Source organism: Bubalus kerabau, chromosome 9 (assembly GCF_029407905.1).
Source record: "Bubalus kerabau isolate K-KA32 ecotype Philippines breed swamp buffalo chromosome 9, PCC_UOA_SB_1v2, whole genome shotgun sequence".
Lineage (NCBI taxonomy): Eukaryota > Metazoa > Chordata > Mammalia > Artiodactyla > Bovidae > Bubalus > Bubalus kerabau.
In genome coordinates, this window is record NC_073632.1 from 97670587 (window position 1) to 97695335 (window position 24749).

Sequence of the window (24749 nt, forward strand, 5' to 3'; positions counted from 1 at the left end):
CAGTGCCTGCTTATTTCACTTTTTGTTCACGTCTTTAACCGAAGTCTATGAATGCTAGAAGGAACTGTTTCCCCAATGCCAAAACCTGATGTGTAAAATCAGTGTTCTCTACACCAAAAAATTCCCTCTGTAACTATCTACCTATTTACAGATATTTCCTTGATCACACAAAGATGCTTCCAAAAGTACTTTAGAATATGTGACACCAGAACTGGAAATTATAACATATACTTTTTCACCGTATTTTCTGTGAGCTGGAAGGAACAGTGTATTTTTTTGAAAAAAAAAAAAAAAAAAAAAAGTGACAGAGTCCTTTTTTAAATTAGTGGGTTTCTTTTATTGAAGAATTTATTTGGTGAATATTATTATGGATGCTCTAAAGATTTATGGTATTAGTGGTAAAGAATCCACTTGCCAGTGCAGGAGACACAAGCGATGCGGGTTTGATCCCTGGGTCAGCAAGGCTCCCTGGAGTAGGAAATGGCACCCCGCTCCAGTATTCTTGCCTGAAAAGTGCCACAGACAGAGAACCCTGGTGGGATACAGTCCATGGCACTGCAGAGTCAGACACGACTGAGCAGCTGAGCACAAAGATTTATTTTCACTTCATTAGCTCATATTTTATGTTTTACTTTGGTTGGTTTTTGGAAGTCAATACCCCAGATAGTAAGGTGCACGAACAGGAGCTCAGCTCTAAACCAGGAAGAGAAGACTGACTGGCTAAGATGATACCAGAAAGACCCTAGGCGTCAGCATTTGTAGGACTGGGGACCAGGGGAATGGTGCCTGGGGCTGCCTCTCCCTCCTGCACCTGCTTTGGGTAGCTGAGAGCTGTGGACTCTGACTGCTTGTGTTGCTACAAGAGGGTCTTACAGGGCCAGTACCTATAGAGGAAATAGTTGGTTTTAGAAGCAAATGCTTTCTTCATTCCGAGATGTGAACTTTTTGGTACTATAACATCAACCAAGAGCAAACATAGACATCCGTCTACAGACGGACATGGTATTGTTGAGTACTTTTAGCATGTCAAGGGATTATAAATTTAATAGGGAAAAAATGAAAATCAGAGGATGGGAATAGAAGGGAAATGCATTCTTATCAGGGCTTCACTGGTGGCTCAGCAGTAAAGAACCCACCTGCCAATGCAGGAGACTCTGGTTCAATTCCTGGGTGGGGAAGATTCCCTGGAGAAGGAAATGGCAACCCACTCCAGTATTCTTGCCTGGGAAATCCCATGGATATAGAAGCTTGGTGGTCTAAGGTCCATGGGGTCGCAAAAGAGTCAGACACGACTTAGCGACTAAACAACACAACATATTCTCATGAACAACTCTGTGACTTGCAGTGGTTCAAAATACCGAAAGATAAATAACATACACAACAGCGCGTGTCTACAAAGCCAGGAGCCAAGATAAGAGGGAGAGGGTTGCTGTGTGCCATTCACAGACTGCAAACTGGATTCAGGCCTGAGGTTCTGTCGCCCTGGCTGGGTTTATCAGGCGGTACCCATGCTCACAGGGACTGATCCAACCCAAGCTGCAAGTGACATAGAAACGATGCTTAGAGACCATGCCCAGTTCTTTCATCTTCTGTAACCCAGCTTTTGAGTGGCTGAAAATGTACAAAAACCTGCAGTGTTCTTGTTTTCCATGACTGTTCTTGATCTCCACTGTGTTGTGCGCCCACGCATACAATTTTCCTCGCAAGATTCCCCATTAGCTAAAGAGGTATTAGAAGCACCACTGAACATGACTAAATCTCAGAGCTAACAATGATTCCATAGAGAACACCCCTACAGTTCTCCACAGTAACAGGGGGAGACTTATTTTAAGACAATTTTCAGGAAGTCAATTTTTTTATAGAAAGAAAACAAGACATCAGTTAGACTGTTGCTATTTTTTTTTTATTAATAGTTGTTTTCTAGTAACAAAAAAAGTGGCCCAGAACTTACCTCCAGAGCACGTTTAACTTCTCCTTGATTAGCAGTATCAATGGTCTCATTCTTAATCCCCTTTAACTGGGTCTCCTTTGCAGATATCCAAGAGGAGAACTCAGAAATTCTGAAATAACAGGCATTTTCTTATTAAAGGGAGAAAATATGCCCAGAGTTAGAATACATTTTCTATTTTGAGTTTATGCATAGACATTTGATAATCAACTGATGAGAAAATGGGTTAACACATTTCTTTCAACTCATTAGGAAACTGATTAACAAATTTCCCTACAATGGTTCCTTCCACATGAAGCTCAAGGCAGGAGAGGCTACCCCTGGGCTCAGTCACTTGAACCAAAGGGGAAGCAGAGCAGATGGACCTCAGTGGTGGAGAAAATGCATCTCAGAGTCTGGGCATATGGAAGCAAGGAAGGTACACCTGAGGTCTTTCCTCATGTGTCTCCACTAGAGGCAGAAGTCCCTTTGGCGGGGACATGAGGAAATCAGAATGAAAGAGATTGCCTAATTCTGATTCAAAGAGACAACATCTGGGTCACCTGGAAGTAATGTGCTTCACTCTTGTTTCTGACTGAAAGTGAAAGGGAAAGTCACTCAGTCGTGTCTGACTCTTTGCAACCCCATGGACTATATAGCCCATGGAATTCTCCAGGCCAGAATACTGGAGTGGGTAGCCGTTCCCTTCTCCAGGGGATCTTCCCAACCCAGGGATCAAACCCAGGTCTCCCACATTGCAGGTGGATTCTCTACCAGCGGAACCACAAGGGAAGCCCAAGAATACTGGAGTGGGCAGCCTATCCCTTCTCCAGGAGAACTTCCTGACCCAGGAATCAAAATGGGGTCTCCTGCATTGCAGGCAGATTCTTTACCAGCTGAGCGACCAGGGAAGCCCCGTTTCAGTTTTCTAACTGAAGCTCATTCTTTAAATTCAATGAAGCATTTTTGTACAAGAGCATGTACACAATCATACCATCTGATTTTCTTCATTGCTTAAGATGAAACATATTTCATGACTTGTTTTGCAACAATGTCAGAATTAAAATAATTATGAAAGACCACGTCCTTCTCTGGGAGCCACCCACAACTACCTGCTCGTGTAGTCCTTCCATTTGTCTGGGTCTCCCACCAGCTTCACGTAGGTGCAGTCAATAGCAGCTCTGAGCTCCTTGAGGGTCACGTGACAGGTCTCAGGTGTGTTCCGGACTGCATCCCGGACTGGAAGTTTCAGACACAGTTCTTCAATGAGCTGTAACCTTTTCTCACAGAGATGGTGAGGGCCCTTGTCACTGAAGAAAATCTAGTGAGCAATAAACATTTATATGATCTCTGTGAGAATCCTGCCATATTTTCTTGTACAATACTGCCATATTTTCATGGCTGATTCCCATTTAGTCTAGCAGTATAAAGTAATTAAGCTATTGAGTGTTTTCAGACCCAAACACAAGCATCAGTGATATACTTGAAGGGACACCGGGACTCCCTGGGACATACCCTGTGCTCTTTGATGATTTTTTCGCTGCCTTCCTGGGGCACCAGCTTGGTCTCTCGGTCCAGCTCAGCTCTGCACTCTTCCACAGAAGCTAAGAACCTGTTCTTCTCCACCTCAATCTTCAGATGAAGCAAATGATATGGAGCTTCTGCTTGAAGATCCTGCATGCCATAGGAAGAATCCGGAAAATAGGATACCATTCCTGATCATGTACCTTTCCCACTGAAGTGGCAGAAAATATGAGATAGTTCCTCTTCCAGGGGATCTTCCCGACCCAGGGATTAAACCTGTCTCTCTGACCTTTCCTACACTGGCAGGCATATTCTTAACCACTGAGCCACCTGGATAGCTTAGCACAAATGTGACTTAATCCCTTATCATCAGCATTGAGACTCTGTGCTTTGTACTTTTCCAAGTACCAGGACCACAGCCAAGCTTTTCAGCCTGCTGTGAGTTGGGTGTTTCCACAGTGATTATCCTATTTAACTTTAATAGCCCTATACGGTGTTAATATTCCTATTTTAAAGATCAGACCCTTGAGGCTCAAGGTTAAGTAGAAAAGCTGGATTTGATTCTAAATCACATACTGATTCCATACTCCCTCTCCCTGGCATGTGTCCTTTTAAATTTTGTCAACAGCCCTATGTGGTAGGAAGGACAGATATTATGTTCACTACACAGGGGTTGAGGGGGCACGCAAGGAAACCTTATTAGTGAAAAAGCCAGGATTAAGCAGCCCACGGCTCTGACCACCTGTCATCTCCTCTTTTCCTCGGAGCATACACTAAGAAAACACAAGCAAGCCAGCACACGAACAATGGCACCCTGACAATGGGAAATGTTTTACATTCTTCTTTAATACAAGTATAAGCTTCATCATTCCCTTTAGTTGTACAATTTATTTTTAGCCTACTTGTCTCCTATGGCATTTAAAAGATTAACATAAAACACTGAAATAACTGATGAGAAAAATGAGTTAAGGCTTTGGAAAGACTAGGACAGATTATATCTCAGAGAGTTGAATGTATGTGTGTGTGTGTATGTAAAATAAAATACAGCCTTCAATTATAGTCTCTATTCCACAGTACATTTTTGATAATGTTAAACCTCAAAGACATCTTTAAAAGCTTGGATTTCTGTAAGCATCTATTTTAAAAAATTCAAATTTAGCAAGTAAAAAGGTATTTCTTTTTTATTTTTATTGAAGCATAACTGATTTACTTCATGGGAAATATATGGGGAAACAATGGAAACAGTGTCAGACTTTATTTTTTTGGGTTCCAAAATCACTGCAGATGGTGACTGCAGCCATGAAATTAAAAGACGCTTACTCCTTGGATGGAAAGTTATGACCAACCTAGATAGCATATTCAAAAGCAGAGACATTACTTTGCCAACAAAGGTCCGGCTAGTCAAGGCTATGGTTTTTTCCTGTGGTCACGTATGGATGTGAGAGTTGAACTGTGAAGAAGGCTGAGCGCCGAAGAATTGATGCTTTTGAACTGTGGTGTTGGAGAAGACTCTTGAGAGTCCCTTGGACTGCAAGGCAATCCAACCAGTCCATTCTGAAGGAGATCAGCCCTGGGATTTCTTTGGAAGGAATGATGCTGAAGCTGAAACTCCAATACTTTGGCCACCTCATGCGAAGAGTTGACTCATTGGAAAAGACTGATGCTGGGAGGGATTGGGGGCAGGAGGAGAAGGGGACGACAGAGGATGAGATGGTTGGGTGGCATCACTGACTGGATGGACGTAAGTCTGAGGGAACTCCGGGAGTTGGTGATGGACAGGGAGGCCTGTTGTGCTGCGATTCATGGGGTCGTCAAGAGTCGGACACAACTGAGTGACTGAACTGAACTGATTTACAATGTCAGGTGTACAGAAAAGTGATTCAATTATTATACATGTATATATATATATACACACACATATATATATTTTCAGATTATTTCCCTTATGGGTTATTACAAAATATTGATTACAGTTCCTTGTACTATATAGAAGGTTCTTGTTGGTTATCTATTTTAAAAGGTATTTCTTTAATTGTGTTTTTCTTATGCAAAGGGCTGAAATTTTTAGCCTATGTTACTGAGGTTAGAAAAACAAAATCCAGAAAGTGACACAACTTGATGGAGAGTGTTCCAGCTGCATATTTTCTGGATCTCATGACTCCTTCAGCTAACACATATGAAATTCACCACTCAATATTTCCTTAGAGCATAACTTGTGAGTCTGCTGCTAGCGTAGCTTCCTCCAGTCTGCCCCAAGGATGACACCTTCAAAGGGCCCTGTCACCTACAGCTGCTTCCCCTGTCATGCAGATTCTGAAGTCGGCTTCCACACGACAAGTGCACCCAAGACACTCCAGTCACACTGAGCCCAGTGGAACCCGCGTGCCCCTGGCACACCCTCCAGCTTGCTTTCTTCCTCCCTGCCGCCCCCAGATCTCTGCTGCTTTTTAAGGCCCTAGCTCAAAACTAATTACCTGCCTTATTCTTGTCTGCTGTCCAAGTGGTCCACTTCTCTCTTTCAAAGCTTTCATCAATGTATTACTTACACTTTTTGGAACTTATTATATATTGTACTTTTATTATTTTGCAACTAATTATCTCCCTTACTGGACTCTAAGCTCTCTGGGGGAAAGGATTATGCTTTGTTCATCACTGAATCCTTAACCAATAAATTGTTTTCATTTATATGTTTCAGATAATAACAAGCTAAACCAGATGGCAAAATCCTTGAAAAACCTCCAACATATACGTGTATATATATATATATATATATATATATACACACACACACACACACTCATCTATATGTATATATCAGATCAGATCAGATCAGTCACTCAGTCGTGTCCTACTCTTTGCGACCCCATGAATAGCAGCACGCCAGGCCTCCATGTCCATCACCAACTCCCGGAGTTCACCCAGACTCACGTCCGTCGAGTCAGTGATGCCATCCAGCCATCTCATCCTCTGTCGTCCCCTTCTCCTCATGCCCACAATCCCTCCCAGCATCAGAGTCTTTTCCAATAAGTCAACTCTTCGCATGAGGTGGCCAAAGGACTGGAGTTTCAGCTTTAGCATCATTCCTTCCAAAGAAATCCCAGGGCTGATCTCCTTCAGAATGGACTGGTTGGATCTCCTTGCAGTCCAAGGGACTCTCAAGAGTGTTTTCCAACACCACAGTTCAAAAGCATCAATTCTTCGGCACTCAGCCTTCTTCACAGTCCAACTCTCACATCCATACATGACCATATATGTATATACCTATCTATATATAGTACATAATTGCAGACTTTATATACAAATATATATAATATATAGGACTTCACTGGTGCCTCAGATGGTAAAAAATCTGCCTGCTATGCAGGAGACCTGGGTTCTATCCCTGGGTCAGGAAGATCCCCTGGAGAAGGAAGTGGCTACCCACTCCAGTATTCTTGCCTGGAGAATTCCATGGACAGAGGAGCCTAGTGGGCTACAGTCCATGGGGTCACAAGAGTCAGACACGAGTGAGCAACTAAACACTTTCACACTTTCATACATAATGTATATATATGATGTTTTCATATGAAATATGAATACAGAATATATATTTCATATACATATGATATATTTCATACACCATGCTACTGAAATTATAAGAAACATTTCTTGTCATTTCAATAGCATATCTAACATAACTAAGATGGGAAGAGTTTATGAAATGTCGCTAAAAAAGTTAAATGCCTTGATGTTCCCATCCCCAAAAATAATCAGGAAAAGAAAGCGTACTCTTAAGTAATATAATGAAATTGATAATACTTAAAAATAGGAAAAGCAGGACTTCCGTGGTGGTCCAGTGGTTAAAGACTTTGCCTGCCAATGGGGGATATGGGTTCAATCCCTGGTCCAGAGGATCCCCTGTGCCACTAGGCAATAAGCTCGTGTGCCACAATTACTGAGCCAAGTGCCCTAGTGCCTGAGCACTTCAACAAGAGAAGCTGCTGCAGTGAGAAGCACGTGCACTGCCAACTAGAGAGTAGCCCCTGCTCACCACAACTTGGGAAAGCCCACATGCAGCAAAGAAGATCCAGTGCAACCACACGTAAAATAAATTTAAAAAAATCTTTAAAGCTATGGTACCTATACACAATGGAGTATTACTCAGCCATTAAAAAGAATACATTTGAATCAGTTCTGATTTGGTGGATGAAACTGGAGCCTATTATACAGAGTGAAGTAAGCCAGAAAGAAAAACACCAATAAAGTATACTAATGCATATATATGGAATTTAGAAAGATGGTAATGATAACCCTGCATGCAAGACAGCAAAAGAGACACAGATGTATAGAATAGTCTTTTGGACTCTGTGGGAGAGGGCGAGGGTGGGACGATTTGGGAGAATGGCATTGAAACATATATATTATCATATGTGAAACGAATCGCCAGTCCAGGTTCAATGCATGATACAGGATGCTCGGGGCTGGTGCACTGGGATGACCCAGAGGGATGGTATGGGGAGGGAAGTGGGGGGGCGGGTTCAGGATGGGGAACACTTGTACACCAATGGTGGATTCATGTCGATGTATGGCAAAACCAATACAATATTGTAAAGTAATTAGCCTCCAATTAAAATAAATACATTTATATTAAAAAAATTTTAAAAAGCAGAGACAAAAGGAAATTTTAAAAAAATCTTTAAGAAAACAGGAAAAGCAAAATTCTATCATATTCCTGTTTTATTCAAGCTCAGCTTTTTCAATGGGAAAGGTATTAAAAACTATGATAACTTACCCTGGTTTCTAAATTTCTCTGACCATTGAACCCTCACGCCCTCATGTTCTCTTCCCTCATCCATGATACATGACCTTCCCGTGTGGTCCCAACTCACCTTCCACTGTTTGTGGAGCTTTCTGACGGCTTCCTGCAGGCCCCGCTGCTCCTGCTCAGGCAGAATGTCAGTGAGCTCGTCACACGCTTTCAGGAAAGCATTGAGCACCCTCTGGTCCAGCTGACTGAAAAACTCCTGGCATGGAGAAGGGGCAGAGTGGTCACAAGTGTCAGGCAGAATAAAAGGCAGCATCAGACACCAGTGAAGTAGTCATGCTTCTAAACAAGCCTCTTAGCCAGCTGCTGCCCTCTTCAAACCTTCTGGGTGACTACCATTTTGTTTTCAGGAACAAACTAAAATTATCCACAGTGATGAATCAGAAGCCATTGAATCTGAAATTCAACTAGGACTTTTTTATTTTTTAGAAAAAAGTCTTTCCAGTTTTTAAAGTTGATAGAATATTCTAGAAAGTCAATGGGAGATTCTAAAAACTTGATCCCACAGGGACAGAGTTTTAGTTCCTCTTTGGTAAAAGTCAGAAGAGCAGAGTGGAAGCCAGGACTAAACCTCACAATCCCTCACTCCCTAACTGCAGTGTGTTCCAGGCCTTGCTGGTTCATTATGAGCCATTTCTACATTCACACCAAGCACACAAACTGTGGACTGAATTGTGTTGCCCCCTCTTCACCGTCCCATCCCATCAAAGTCATATGTTGAAGCCCTAACCTGCGGTGCGATAATATCTGAGGGTGGGCCTCTCATGAAGGAATTAGTGCCCTTTTTCAAGGTGAGACATTGAGGATCTTCCCCTTTACCTATCTCTGCCATGTGAGGACACAGTGAAGTAACCAAGTGCATATCAGGAAGAGTCCTCACCAGAACCCAGCCAGGCTACTACCCTTAGCTCAGCCTTAGTTTTCAAAACTAAGAAAATAAATTCCTATTGCTTAAGCCACTCAACCTGTCTTTTTTTTTTTTTTTTTGTCTTTTTTTTAATGGTAGCCTGGGCAGATGAATACAACACCTGCACAAATATACATGGCTAAGTCTCACAAAGTCTTAGGATTATGTATGCTGGGAAGCCACAGTGATTCAAAAGAAAGAACAGAAGAGTAGGGGTGTATAAATTTGAATGAGATGTTGGATGGTCATGGACATCAAACCTAAATCCATCAGCTGCATCACAAATGCATTGCATTCATCATTTGAGAGTGTGGCTTGCATAAATATCCACTGAAATTTCAGGAAAAAAGTATATATTGTCAGAGGGAATCATCTCCATACACCATTTAAGAGATTACTCATATTCTCAATACTGATATAATTTAAATGAGTATGATTAACAGGGAGATGGCTTCACAATACAGGCTCAAGTTGTAGATCAGCTATCAAACTTCAAGTGACATGGCACCTATTCCATGTGTGAGATGGCAGAATTATGATATAAGCACAAAGACTTAGCCATCCCCCTAAACTTCTTTCTTAGAAAGCATATGTTGGTCATGAAAGAGTGTTTCAGCTAAATAATGAATTAGTAGTTTGGAGAGTCTGAATTAGCTCTCCCATGGTTATCTGCTACTCCAGGGGCTCAAGAACGGCGAATTATAGGGCAGCTTATCAACTGCTTCTGAGGTTCTTTTTGCTGTCATTTCTTCGGGTCTCGTATCTAACAAGTTCCTTCTCCTGGCTCATTTCTCCCTCTCCCCTCCCTTTCTCCCCTTCTCTCCCCTTCCTTCTTCCCTTCCTCCTCCTCCCCCTCCATTTTCTTTTTCTTCCCTTTCTCTCTGTCTCTCTCTTCCGGTCTCTATCTCCTTCTCTGTATTAGAACATCATGCTCTTTTTAGTTTTCATCCAAGATGGCTTGCTCATGTCCTCACATCCTCAAGGGCCCACGTGGGATGCACTCACGGTGTGTCTCTTCAGCAGGTCTTCTGGGTCCCCCTTTTCCTCCAGGCCCTCCTGAGCAACCCTGAGCACTTTCTCCAACTCGGCTCGAGACTCCTCAAACTTCTTCATCAAGCGGCTGTTGGTTTCCACATGTTTCTTCCAATCTCCAGTTTTCTTTACCATATTCTTGATTAAAAAATAATAATAATCATAATGGGATATTGATCCCTAGTCATTGAAAATGTCATTTGTTAAAGTATACTGTTTCTTTCAAAAAACACTTGGAGGGAATATATGTCATTATAATGACAATAATCAATCCTTCTAAATATTAATTAATAACAGAGAAAGAAGTAAAACGATTGGTTTCCAACCTCAGTACATGAGCTGTTTGTCAAGAGTGAAGACATGAAATGGGGTAATTACAAGTCTTCTTGGAATCTTCCTCATTCACGTCTCTAAGGCAGGCAGTGAACCTACCTGAAAAGCAACATGCATATCTGCAATCTTTCTCTGTAGCTTCGTCTGATCAAAATGCTTTAACACGTTGCTCAAGGTCACAAACTTCTGAACACTCTGACTGCCTTTCTCAATTTGAGTCATGGCTTTCTTACAGCTTTCTTGACAAGCCAACAGTTCCTACAAGAAAAGGGAACTCACAACAATAGTATTTAAAAGGGCAAGAAAGAATGACAGTAACCATTACAAAACATTAACAGCATTATATAGCTTTTAGGCTTTTAATCAGCAATAAGTAAAACCAAAAGTATGGAGAGGTGGTGCTTTTCAGAAGAGCACAATTTTAAGCAATCACTGAAGTCAGTGCCTTTTATATAAGGCATTTAAATGTCACGCTGAGGTTTCTGAAATCTTTTACATTTCATGCCTACCTTATTAATGTCAAGAGAATGACAGAGCATCAAAATTGTTATCTGCCTGGTGCATGCCTTCCTTCTACCAACAGGTCCATAATTTATTGTATAAAACAATAATGAAATCAATCTACATATCAGGCTATAATCTACCTCAATAAATTTAATACCAGTGCATATTATACTTTACAGAGTTAGTCGAAGCAGTATACATAATTTGTATATCCTAAAATATACAACATTTGAATTCTTAAGGTTCACAAACTATCAACCTCATTAATAAAATGGTGGACCCCAGGTTGGTTGGTGGATTAGTTGCTAAATTATGTCTGACTCTTGCATGGACTGCAGCCTACCAGGCTCCTCTGTCCACGGGATTTTCCAGGCAAGAATACTGGAGTGGGTTGCCGTTTCCTTCTCCAAGGCATCTTCTCAACCCAGGGGTCGAACCCAGGTCTTCTGCATTGTAGGCAGATTCTTGCATTACAGGTGGATTCTTTACCAACTGAGCTACCAAGTGGACCCCAGATTCTAACACAAAAGGCAGCAGACTAGTGGGCCTGGGAATACTTGGCAGTTGTCGTGCATTTGCAGATGAGAAGCAATGGTGACTCATAGGCCTTTTCACCTGACTATATCCTGGGATCCTGGCAATTTCTGCCTTAGACAGCATGGAAATTATTCAGCTCCATGGCAAGCAGTCATTTTTTTGACTTGAATCTACACCATTTGCACTTCAGCATCCTTGATTACTTTGAAGAAATAGTTCAAACTGGTAATATGGATACCAGTTTGGGTAACTTAGATGCAAATATTGAGAGCAAGATTTCTGTTTTATTTGGGGAAGACAGAGTAAGGATATACTTGTTCATTTTGAACATTTAGGAAGTAAGAGAGTAACATATGTTAGAAAAATCTTGAAGTGAAAGTGAAAGTTGAGCAGTTGTATTTGACTCTTTGTGACCCCGTGGTTTATACAGTCAATGGAATTCTCCAGGCCAGAATACTGGAGCGGGTAGCCTTTCCCTTTTCCAGGGGATCTTCCCAACCCAGGGATCAAACCCAGGTCTCCCACATTGCAGATAGATTCTTTACCAGGTGAGCCACCAGGGAAGCCCAAGAATACCAGAGTGGGTAGCCTGTCCCTTCTCCAGCGGATCTTCCTGACCCAGGAATCAAACCGGGGTCTCCTGTATTACAGGTGGATTCTTTACCAAGTGACCTATCAGGCAAGCCCTAGAAAAATCTTACTCATATTTTATCATTAAAAATATTAAATACAATTTTAATTGTGAAAGGATTATTTGATGGAGACATATAGCAATTTGGGAACACAGGAAATGGCACTATGATTTCAAAATCAAAGACAATCTTTAACCAATATGATGAGAACCCATTAGAATAGGGTTTGGTGGTATAATCATTGCGTGTGTGCTCAGTCACTCATTCGTGTCCGACTCTGCAACCCCATGGAATGCAGCCCACCAGGCTTCTCTGTCCATGTAACTTCCCAGGCAAGAACACTGGAATGGGTTGCCATTTCCATCTCCAGGGGAATCTTCCTGGATCAAGGATTGAACCCATGTCTCTTGCATCTCCTGCATTGGCATCATCATTGTGACTTATCATTACTACTAATAATAATGTTAATTGCTAACAGTTATAGAGTATGTGCCCTAATGTGTTAGTCCTATTATAGAATATTTAATGTAATCTCTACAACAAGTTCTCAACTTAGGTACCACCACTCCCATTTAAACATGAGAAAATAAAGCTAATCAAGGCTTTGTAATTTGCTGTATCAGATCTGAATACCTGTCTGACTCACTTCAGATGTTCTCTGCTCTTTCTACTAAGTGACGCTGCCTTCCTTCCATGAGTCTATGTTGATGAATACAGTGGCAAACCTTTTGCCCATCAGTTTCACCCTCTGTTGCTTAAGTTCATTTATAATAAACCAACTAAATAAGCCAATTAACTGTCACACTCAGTAGGAGGCTGTTCTGCATACAGATTTGCTTGCTAAAACTGAGACAAAGAAGAACAATTCTCACTCCAAATACATTTCCAGAATGCTATAGTCATGTCAACTGGTCTAATCCTAGAGCCGTGAAAAGATCCCATAAGACAGATGATAGACACTGGACAGAAATGGAATGCAATTATTTCTGTACATAGCTAAATATATACAATTTAAAATTTATCTATACAATTTTTATCTACATAAATATGCAGGTATGCCTAAGTCGCTTCAGTCATGTCTGACCCTCTGTGACCCATGGATTGTAGTCTGCCAGGCTCCTCTGTCCATGGAATTCTCCAGGCAAGAGTACTGGAGTGGGTTGCCATGCCCTCCTCCAGGGGGATCTTCCCAGCCCAGGGATCGAACCCACATCTCCTTGGCTTCTGCACTGGCAGGTGGATTCTTTACCACTGAGGCACCAGGGAAGCCCCTATGTAAATATACCTATATATAAATATATAGAGAGATATAACATTTTTTATTCTATCTATAGTGCATAGGCTTTTCATCTTTGGCCATGCAATTTTGTTTTGAGTTGCCAGTATTATTCTATTAAAAGTTTTCTTCTCCTATCACTGAATTTCTATCATTATATGCACCTCAGTGTTACTACCTATGCATTCAATTAACTAGGTCTCCTGAAAAAAACAATTTCCTTACCTGATGTTTCTGTTTAAAAAGAGGACTAGATTGTGCCTCATGTTCAAGAACTGTCATAATTTCATCGATTTTCCCAAGTGAGTCATAAAAGGCCGTCATCTGCTTTTCTAATTCCTCCAACGGTACCAACAGCTGCTGAGACTCAGAAAGGAGTGGGGAGTAACAGTCTTTGACCTTTAAAAAAACAAAGACACAAACTGCATCGAAGGCCATGAAAGACCCTAAGCTCAGGGCACTATTCATAGCTCTCAGGAATGTTTTCTTCATTATGGGGTCGTTCTGTGCTTACAGATCTCCAGAGATACTCTTTAATGATATTTCCTGTGTATTGTTAAATTTTGATGTAAAAAAAAAGCACTATTATTGTACCACTGAGACAAGTAAATGCTACAGAGCTTTCTCATGAAAATACATCTATAGGAAGTATTTGCTCATTTGGATAGGTCTTGCTCATTTAAATTATGTCAGTGAGCCAGATGGCATCAAATTCCATTTTATGAACTCTGCAACCCATCTTCACATTGGGCTCAAAATCTGACCTAAGACAGTCATGAATGACCATTATCTAAGCCGACTTGGACTTTCCAACTTCATTTCTAAGAACTCCACTACTTGACCCCTTAACTCTAGACAAACTTACAAACTTGTTGATGCGTTCCTCCCAGGGAGGTCCTGTGCCTCTCCTAACCTCCTTCAAGCTCCATGCTTAGCCTCTCTTTCCCCATTGATATCCCACTCACACCAAGCACTCATGTCATATACAAATTTATTCACAAAGGTTCTCAAGCTGGTTCTTCCTCATCTGAGTTGGCCCAGCTCCCATCTGTTACTTCTCTTTTTTAAAAATGTTATTAATTCATACAACTGCATTGTGTTTATCTTCATGATGAGCTCCTGAAGATGAAGATCTCCATCAAATTTCTGCTTTGTCATATTTGTTGGAATCCAGGAACTCATACAATCTTGCAAGAACTTCCTGCCCCTCTCGTTTTATTTAGAGTTGCTCCCAAAGTATTATGGGTTGACCAAAATACCATTTGCATTTTTCCTAAGGTGGTATGAAAAAACCTGAATGGACTTTTTGGTCAACCCAATGCTTTTGGAAACCAAGGAAAGGAAATTAAGTATCTGTTAGTAGATCATTTATTTTTTTATTTACCTTATAATTATTCTCATGCTCTTGGATATACCGAATGAAGGAGAAACTCATAGAAAGCAAGCCACTGTCCTGTTGCCACAGGGCTCTGTTAAAATTACTGAACAAAATAAAGAGAATCTGCTGACATGTGTAATAATTGGTATACATTCTAAATCTTCTCAGGACACAAAAGGAATCTTCCCAAGATGCTATATCTAACACAGCAGTTAAGAAAGTGTGATGACTTACCTGTGTCTAAAGGAGCAATTTGCTTTCTCAGAAGTTGCCCTAAATCACTAAACCCAAGCTAGGCTGAGATGTGCCAGCCCAAGACACAGCTCTAAAGGCTGCTTGAAGGTTATCTAATTGATAATGTTGACTCCAAATTGTACCAAATCCTTATAAATAATCTTGAATATTTGAAAGGATTTAAAATTACCATTCTAGTATATACCAGTTTGACAAAATTTTCTCTTCTTTCCATGGCCTTGATTCTTCCTATTTCTACCTGTCTCATTTATTCCTTTTTAAAATGAATTCTCCACAGTTGATTTCATATTTTCATATTGGTCTTTCTCTTTCTAAATTTCCTTTTCTAATTAACAGGGTTTTCTGTCTTATTTCCCTTTGTTTTCCAATTCTTCGTTATAAAATTTTCTCTTCACTTACATAATCACTCCTTTTTTTTTTTTTTTAAGGAAAAAACCAGGTATTAATTACCCAGTTTAAATGGACTTTGAAAACAATATCATCTTTATAAAATGCAACTTTAGATAGATAAAACATCCTAATGAAACTTCCAAAGCTGTTAAGGAAAACCCCTCAATAGAATAGAAATGACTTATGGGTCATTTCATATTCTTTGAGTTTCCTGCACAGAAGTGGCATAAATGTATGTATCCTAAGTTCAAAGTGAGCTCTGTGAGATGAAGAGGGAAGAATTTCACTATTTTGTGGCTGTGCAAGTGAAAAGAAATGGTGTAATAAAGAGCGTGTAAGTATGTCCAATATCAATACACCCCAATACAAGGGTATGCTGGAATTCTTTCTCACTTAAATATATGATGTATTCCTCCTCCTCTTCTTCTCCCCTTGCATCCCATTTCATCACTTCTCACTGGTCCTCTGTTCTTCCAGAGGAGGCTTATCTTCCTATTAAAATACATGTACTAGTACATCTACATGAAAGAGGCAAGGCTTCAGTTATCATCTCCATAGTTTCATTTTTTAAAACTCACAACAAAGTTACTAGACGAAGAATCCCAATAAGAAATAAACACAGGATCTGCTAACAAGTGAATGAGTTGCCTGCAGTGACAGAAAAGTAAGACGAGCAGAAAGTGATGTTGGTCCTGAATGGAGTTTCATGCTTTAAAAATATTTTCCCACCTTGGTTAGTTGCTCTTTGAGCCCAGACATGGTTGCAAACATTTCATTAGCTTCTTCTTGAGAGATCTCTTTGGTAATGAGGTGCGCTGTCTTTGTTATCATCTTATACTGAGCATCCATCACAGGCACCCTCTGTTCAATATCCTACATGAATCATTGAAACAGCTATGTTAACACATGATACATTTACTCTTAATTTCAAGATTTGACAAATGGATACAAATAAGTATGTGCTGAATAAAACTCTATACTTGTAATAATCTTTTGGAGAGTCCAATGATTACTTTCCTTCATTACTAATATATGATACTAATATATGATATATTGATATAAGAAAATAAATAGAAATAAATATAAGAAAATGAATAAAATAAATAGAATTTAACAAATAAATTTTCTTAAATATCACCATAAATCCTTAGGTTAACATAAAGATAAGCAGAAGTAATCTTTACACTTTCAAGATACATATTAATGTAATCTGTAAACATTATATCAGGTAAATGCATGTTAACAATTTGGGGCAATTCTGATTTTAAAAATGAAACAACTTACTTCTTTAAAATAAGTAACATTGCAAAAATTTATAAATTAGAGATAATAATGAAAACTTAATACAGTCTTCTCACACCAGAGCCAACACCCCTACCACCACAAGGCTCTGCTAAAATTACTTAAACAAAATTAATATTTTTCCTGTGTGTATTTACACCTATTTTTATTTTTACAACAAAAGGATGATGCTTTGTTTTGCTTTTCTTACTTAATGATATATTGGAAAAGTCGTTCCATATCATTAAATATTCTTCCACTGCTTCATTTTTGAGAGCTGCAGGGTATTCAAAATATATAAATAGCACAATTCATTTAGTAAATCCTTTATTGTTGGAGACATTTATGTAGAGGTATCTCCAGACACCTGTTTTTTCCTGGTACTTTATAATTCGGTTGTAGAAAATGAAAATTTCTATTAAAAAACTATTTTGAAGTTACTCTATGGTCAATACACATCTTAAAAAATTTAGATAGCTTTTTTATGAGACCAGAAATCAGGATATGCATACATGTCACAGTGATGCCAAGGAGACACAGAAACAGTTCTTGTAATGACCTAAGTAGCTTCACTGATATTTCTTTACACAATAGAATAGGTTTTTCACTTTATGTTCCAGAAAACCAGCTCACCTCCAAGTCTTGAATTAATAACTTGACATTCATAAAAGAGACTTCTAAGGGCTCTGAAAGTTTCCTATGGGCTTCAGTTGCAAAATCAGACAAGATAGTAACACAATCGTTGTATTCTTTCTTCATTCTGTCCAACTCATCAGCTCGAGCATACTGTTCAGAAAAGGGAGTGGGGCAACACAGAAAACCATTAAGCCAAGACTCAGGAAGCTTGTTTAACTTTCATTTCTACATACTATCTGGAATTGTTAGGTGGTAGGAAAGACTCTGATTCCTGATTCTTATTTTAGATATACTTGAAGTTAGTCAAATTACTGTGAAAAGAAGAAAGGAGCTAGCATAGAAGCAACGAATTATGATTTAAAGCATGAATCATTCCATGTAAGTAAGCTCCATATGTCAACATAATCCTTAATCAAACTATACATTTCTGTTATGTTCCTCCATTACAAATTGGAAAGAATAAAGGACCAAATAGAAACATAACAGTTCTAAACACATCTGTACTCTGCCTTAATAAGCCCATGCTATAACAGTAAAGAGTCTCTAAACAGACTGTTTATCACAACATTTATGACACACCCATCCATGTTCTAGGCATAAACATATTTGAAAAACATACTTGCTTGACTTCCATAAACAACTCCCTCCATCGCCCATTTAGCAACAGTAATTGCTGTTTGAGATCACGGGAAACTATCTCATCACAGGTTTCGATTAAAAAATTGCCAGCATCATTCATGGTAGTGTGCTGCTGTATCCAATGAGGCAAATTTCGGAAAAAATCCTGAACAAGAAACATGCACACTCTTGTAAATCATAAACCAAAGGTTAGTAGATGATATGAAAGTAACCAGACCGTGAGAAATACCTTGGTTCTAAAATCTGTGCAAATTTTAAACTGAATTTTAACTCTCTTTCAAAATGGAAAATTTTAACAAAAAAGTTAAAAAATGTGAACTAGAAATTGTGCCTTTTCATAAGAACATGTATGCCACATATTTTGCTGAAAACAAAACAACATGATGACCACATTCTGTTATTCCTATTTTGTGGATGAAAAAGCTGAATTTCTGTGAATGTAAGGGACTTGTGCCTCTATTCTTCAGGCTAGTAAATACCAGTGCCAGAGTCATATAAAAGGTATAATATTTTAGGGAATATATAGCTTTAGGGAATATATATATATATATATCTTTCTCAAGAAAGATTTTACTGATTACTTTTGATATTAAAATCAAATTTTAAAATCTGAATACAGTCCATGAAGATAATTAACAATCATGAAGATAAACTCTTCAAGGAAAATTTTTAAAAAGTAATTATCTGGGCCAAGAATACATAATACAATGACATCCTTCCTTATTTAAGGTTACACATCTGATAATGGAGCAGCTTCCACTGGATTTCAAATTGTGTGCGTGTGCACACACACACATATGCACCATGGTAAAAACCAAGAACACCATAATTCAAAATCGATTTCACAAGTCATGTGTGGGAGGACTTCCTACATAAACCAGTGAGAACACTTCTGTTTCTGGTGGTTATATCCCCTTGGATGAAATGATCACATACGACATCTGCTAGGGCACTGCCAGTCTAACCAGAAAAGCCAAAATCTGTGTGGGTTACAGTTGCTCAGGTACATGAAAGCACTTAATCTATATGACATATAGAATGGGAAACATATAAAAATTATACATCTGCTTGTATAACATAATAATCAAAGAACCAAACTTGAATGGCAAGCAGTAATTCTAATATAAGTGCCATACCTCTTAATGGGGGTCTGGCATTTTAATGTTTTACATAAAAGTTGTTTTTCCATGAGAAAATACCAGACTCCCATTGAGAAGTATATATATGGAACTCAGTCCATTTCATGTGATATTTTAATGTAAGTGATATTAAAGACAGCAATTCTTGCACACACCTGTAACTGGAGGAAAGAAAATCACTCCTACCCAGAAGAAGACCTTGAATGACAGTTGATAAAATCCAAAAACAAACTTCCAGAGAGACAAACATGTGGTGACCCATCTGTTGAATCTGTATAATGCCATCACACAGATTTAGGGCTACGTTAGCCAGAATTGTTTTAAATGATCAGCATTCAGTCGCTCAGTCTTATCCGACTCTTTCCGACCCCATGGACTAATGTAGCCCACCAGGCTCCTCTGTCCATGGAATTTTCCAGGAAAGAATACTGGAGTGGGTTGCCATTTCTTTCGCTAGAGGATCTTCCTGACCCAGGGATCGAACTCGGGTCTCCTGGGTCTCCTGCGTCTCCTGCGTTAGCAGGTGAATTCCTGGGAAGCCCAAAATTGTTTTCATCCTCCCTTAAATTAGGAAATCCAGAGGCTGCACCCTTTAAGTCATAGACCTTATTGTGTGTATAGCGCCCTCTGCTGCCCACTGGGTTTGGCTGCCCCTCCACAGTGATGGCTCTCTGAATGCAAAAGTCCAATACTGTCTTAATGTTAAGCTTTAAAAGCAGAACATTTCTTGGTCTAAAATAATTTACTAACCTGAAAGTGCAGCGTTTAAGGAGAAGTCAGGATTTGTGTGACACGTATGCAAACACATAACACTCCCTAGAGAAGTTTGCTGTGAAAGTCACCTATTTCCAAATTCGCCTGTGCTTGTTAGTTGTTAAGTAGCAGTCTTACCTTTTTGGCATGTTCTGACTGATTTAGCATTTTTTCAGCATCCTCGAGCCAAGCCTGAAGACTAGTCACGGTATTGCCGTATCGGTCCCAGTTGGCGATGACTTCCTCCAGCATGCTTCGCACACTCCTGACTTCCACGGAGAGGTTCCTCCACTGGGCAGTGGTTTCATTCATGAATTTCATCACATTCTCAGCTTCTTCCACTGAAACAGATAAGTTATAATCCCTGTTTTATATTTTAAATCCACTACACCTTTTTTCTAGGGTCTATTGGAGGGCATTCATGATTCTTCTTAGGATTTTAAAATTAACAGATGTAACGTTAGAATCACATTCAGCTAATGTTGGGGATGCCTTATATCTTATTTATAGATATTTATAAAGATTAAAGACAATGAATATTTAAAATTTCTGATAAATGGTATATATAAATAAAGATGGCATAGATTTGTTTTCATTTTATATGCATTCAGATAGACACATATATAGTACAATCATAAATGCTATAGTTCATTTTCAGCAAATATGAGAAATATATCTGCAAAATGAAACAGACATATTTTACAATTGTGTCTTTCCACGAACTTAAGTTTTCATTCATTTTATTATAATATTCAGGTTGGTCCAATTTTGCCTTTAACCATTGGAATTTAAAACAGGTTTGACCATTACAACTTAGAAAGTGAAAACTTATTTTCCTTTCTCTTAGAAAATCACACACACACACACACACACACGCATATACATAGGAGAGGCATAATACAAAGTCAAGGGAACTGAATCCAATATGAATTTTCAGGCCAATGGCATGGTCACACAAAGATTCTGCAGAGAAAAACTGATTTAATCGTACAGAAAATTGTTCTAATTCTACTGTATTCAATACTACAACAAATTCTGTCTTGTGCTTTACCTGAACCATCAGCTTTGACATACATCTCAGCTGTCTGTTTCAAGATCTGGTATGTCACTTCATATTGTTCAAAGAACTTGCTGTTTTCTATAAAAGACTAGAAAAAAGAGGGAACAGTTAGGTGATAACTAATATAGGCTTATATGCAGGCATGCCAAAGTCAGTCTTCTGCAGTGCAGGTATGTGGCTATGTTACCCAAATTTACCAACCTCATTTTTCTTCAAAATATCGACTTAATTCAACTGCTGTAAATAACCTGATTATTCCTGAGAATATAATGTTATTCCCCACTTTTGCTTCTAATTCACCCCTAGATTGAGAAAATATTACACTTCTTCTCCACCCAAGGGTTTGTTTTTAGAAGAGACAGAAGCTTCTCCAGAGTATGTGGGGCTAACATTTAGAAAGCACTAAATTTGGAACAACATTTGAAAGTGTCCCACTGGGTCTTAGCTGTGGGATTCTGTTGCTCTTTAAACAATAATTCTGGTGGATGATGATTCTGAGGTATTTCAGAGTATAAATAACTGGCACAAGGCACACTTTCTTGAAAAGTAAATACAAAAATATTTCCAAGTAGAAAATTGCTAAATAATCATACATCCTATCCATGTTATCCATGTTCTCATATTTTTATTAATCCTTCTCCAGGGGATCTTCCCGACCCAGTGATTGAACCTGGGTCTCCTGCATTTTGACCTCTGAGCCACCAGGGAAGCCTCAGCATAAAAATTAAAGATAAGATACATCTATATCTAATACGGTGGTGGTTTAGTTGCTAAGTCATGTTCAACTCTTGCAACCCTGTGGACTCTAGCCCGTTAGGCTCCTCTGTCCATGGGATTCTCCAGGCAAGAATCCTGGAGTGGACTGCCATTTCCTTCTCTGGGGATGTTCCCAACCCAGGGACTGAACCCACGTCTCCTGCATTGCAGGTGGATTCTTTACCGCTGAGCTACTGGGGAGCCCCTATATCTAATATGTCTGTATGCAATTTACGTATGCATTAGAGTTACTATAAGCAAATGAAGACTAATGGAGGACACACAGGTGATTTTTATTATTGCTAACTCCAGGAAATATGAAATAATTCCTGTTTCAAAAATAATTCCTACTTTTCTAAAAGTAGAAAATTAAAGCAATTATAGATAACAACATATTACCAAAGGCTTCTTAATTCCTTTTAATAGTGTAATTAGTTCCTATGATTTAAACTCAGTAAAATACTTTGTGTCACTACTATAGAATATAAAATTGGTCTTCAAAAACTAGCTGAAGTTCTGAATAGGATGCTGATGAATGCTTAATGTGGAGATGCAAAATGCTTGTGAGCAGATGCAAAACTATTCATACAACAATTTCATAGGCATCCCTAGATTTTATTAATAGAAATTTATAGCATTTCATGACTATATTTAAAAAGTTACATATAATACATTTCATACCATTTTATGTTTGAATTTACTACATAGTAACTATTCTTCATGGGTATATTGAATAAAGCTGCGAATTATCTGGAATGAGGGATTCCCTGATGAATACCTTACCCAATAAGTGAAATAGGCTTTCTTATTTTTGTTGAGAATTGGTTAGCTCATTATTTAGCCTTATGTCCTATTCCCTTAACCTCTACCTGCTCCCCAAATGGAGAAAGAGTAATTTAATGGAATTTAAACTTTGAATAATTTCACAAATAAGGTCCTGATTTCATCAAACATGGATGATTACACCTAATTTTCAAGACCTTGTAAGAAACCGAAGAAACAAATATATTCAGCAAAGTTTTAAAAAATAGTGTCCATTTAGTTTGGACCCAATTTCAAGGAGCTAATGGGAAAACAATTGCTCAAAGTGTCAAATAAATGGAAAACAGTGCCTACATCGGACATTAAAACATACACATGCTTTTGCTAGAGTGATTTACAAATTCATTATAAATGAACAAGAGAGAAAAGTTATTTTTTGGTTTAATTTTTGGTATGGGTGGGGAGAAGAATGTTTTAAGAATATTATAAATGTAGAAATTCATTAAAGTACTTTTGAGTTTTCCTATAAGGACAAAGACATCACTTTGCTGACAAAGGTCATATGGTCAAAGCTATAGTCTTTCCGGTAGTCATGTACGGATGTGAGAATTTGACCATAAAGAAGGCTGAGCAGTGACAGATTAATGCTTTCAAAGACTCTTGAGAATCCCTTGGACTGCAAGGAGATCACATCAGTCAATCCTAAAGGAAATCAACCCTGAATATTCACTGGAAGGACTGATGCTGAAGTTGAAGCTCCAACACTTCGGCCACCTGATGCGAAGAGTCAATTCATTGGGAAAAAACCCTGATGCTGGGAAAGACTGAAGGCAGGAGGAGAAGGGGGCAGCAGAGGATGAGATGGTTAGACAGCATCACCAACTCAATGGACATGAGTTTGAGCAAGCTCTGGGAGACAGTGAAGGACAGAGAAGCCTGGCATGCTGCAGTCCATGGGGTTGCAAAGAGTTGGACATGACTTAGCTACTGAACAACTACGAGGAAAACTAAATAATAAATTTTTGAGGAAGAAGCCTTATTTGTTATTTTAGTTTTAAAATTGTTTCATTTACTTCTGCCCTTTCTTTCTGAGTCCTGAGTAACTCCACTTAGCAAGATGAATTATTTTGTCTATTAGAATCACTTCAGCAGAAGGACTGCTAACTCCCTTTTTCGCTGTGAGCCATCTAGACAAAGTCTTTCAGAAGAATGCCAAATTAAGCACAAATGTGTGTTTAAAATACCAGTGATGGGGTTAGTTTATTATTTTTTTTTAATACAGCTTACATTTTGAAATCAAGTTCAACAAATTAGCTGTGTTGGTCAAAGGACTTTTAAAGTTGATGGCACTTCAAGAAAAGGAAGCTATTTCTTTATGCTGCAAAATTCAAAGAATTGGAAGGGAGTAAATTTCTACCCTGAAAAGAGAAATATAATAACTACAAAGCTCATGAATTTCACTCAAAGAGAGCTAAACCAGACAATTTAAGGTTTTAAAAAATCAACTGAGATGTGAGAAGTACTTTCATTAGAACTGCCTATTGACTTTAATAAAATCATTACAAATATTAGACTAAATGTTCACATTGCATAGGCTGCATTCACTTTATCTACACTCCCAAGAGCTTTTCTTCTATGTGAAAGAATGAAATTCTGTCTCATTTCTTCCACTATAAAATTGGAGCATGTGTTAAGTAACACAGTTATGTCATGAACAGTTCTGACATCAAGAACCAAACCAATCATCTTCTTATTTACATTACAGTATGTAATCTCTTACCAGGATCCTGTGGCCTAATTTAATCAACAAGCATTCATGAAGTATTAATATTTTCTAAGAATTCCTTGAGCACTTAGGGGCTGTGTACCTAAGTGCCTCTTAAAAGAGGCACTTTTTAAAGGAGGAAACACATTCTTTAGTTTCCCAACTCTTAAAAAAAGTATCTTTTTTTCCTTGCAGATAAATAGAATAGAATTGAGAATTCAGATGAAGGAAAAGATAATTATGGAAGTCTTATATCCCAAATATTACTTTGCTTATTTGATGATGTAGCAGCATATGGCTCATTACAATAATGTTTTTTTAGAAACCAAGTAAAGGATTATATTTAAGAAACTGATTTTATGTTTTTTTTTTTTAAATCTTCATGCACTTTGAAACAGTCTCTTCTAAAAAGAATGATTTTCCCGAAAACTCCAGAAGAATGAGAGAAGCTCTGTGGCG

At 38.7% G+C, this 24749-nt stretch overlaps 1 protein-coding gene across 16 annotated transcripts in view; it reads right to left on the bottom strand.

Annotated features, from left to right (window-relative positions):
* Nucleotides 1–24749, bottom strand: part of SYNE1 (spectrin repeat containing nuclear envelope protein 1) — a 495794-nt gene that overhangs the window by 313243 nt on the left and 157802 nt on the right. For all 16 annotated transcript variants that reach the window (XM_055536003.1, XM_055535999.1, XM_055535996.1 and 13 more), the window contains 12 exons: nt 20999–21095; nt 20086–20288; nt 18036–18200; nt 17414–17566; nt 16229–16372; nt 13702–13875; nt 10627–10785; nt 10168–10332; nt 8320–8454; nt 3443–3601; nt 3040–3248; nt 1952–2060 (listed from right to left, as the gene is read on the bottom strand). In XM_055536003.1, coding sequence (XP_055391978.1) covers nt 1952–2060; nt 3040–3248; nt 3443–3601; nt 8320–8454; nt 10168–10332; nt 10627–10785; nt 13702–13875; nt 16229–16372; nt 17414–17566; nt 18036–18200; nt 20086–20288; nt 20999–21095 — 1872 coding nt within the window. The remainder of the gene's footprint in view (nt 1–1951; nt 2061–3039; nt 3249–3442; nt 3602–8319; nt 8455–10167; nt 10333–10626; nt 10786–13701; nt 13876–16228; nt 16373–17413; nt 17567–18035; nt 18201–20085; nt 20289–20998; nt 21096–24749) is intronic.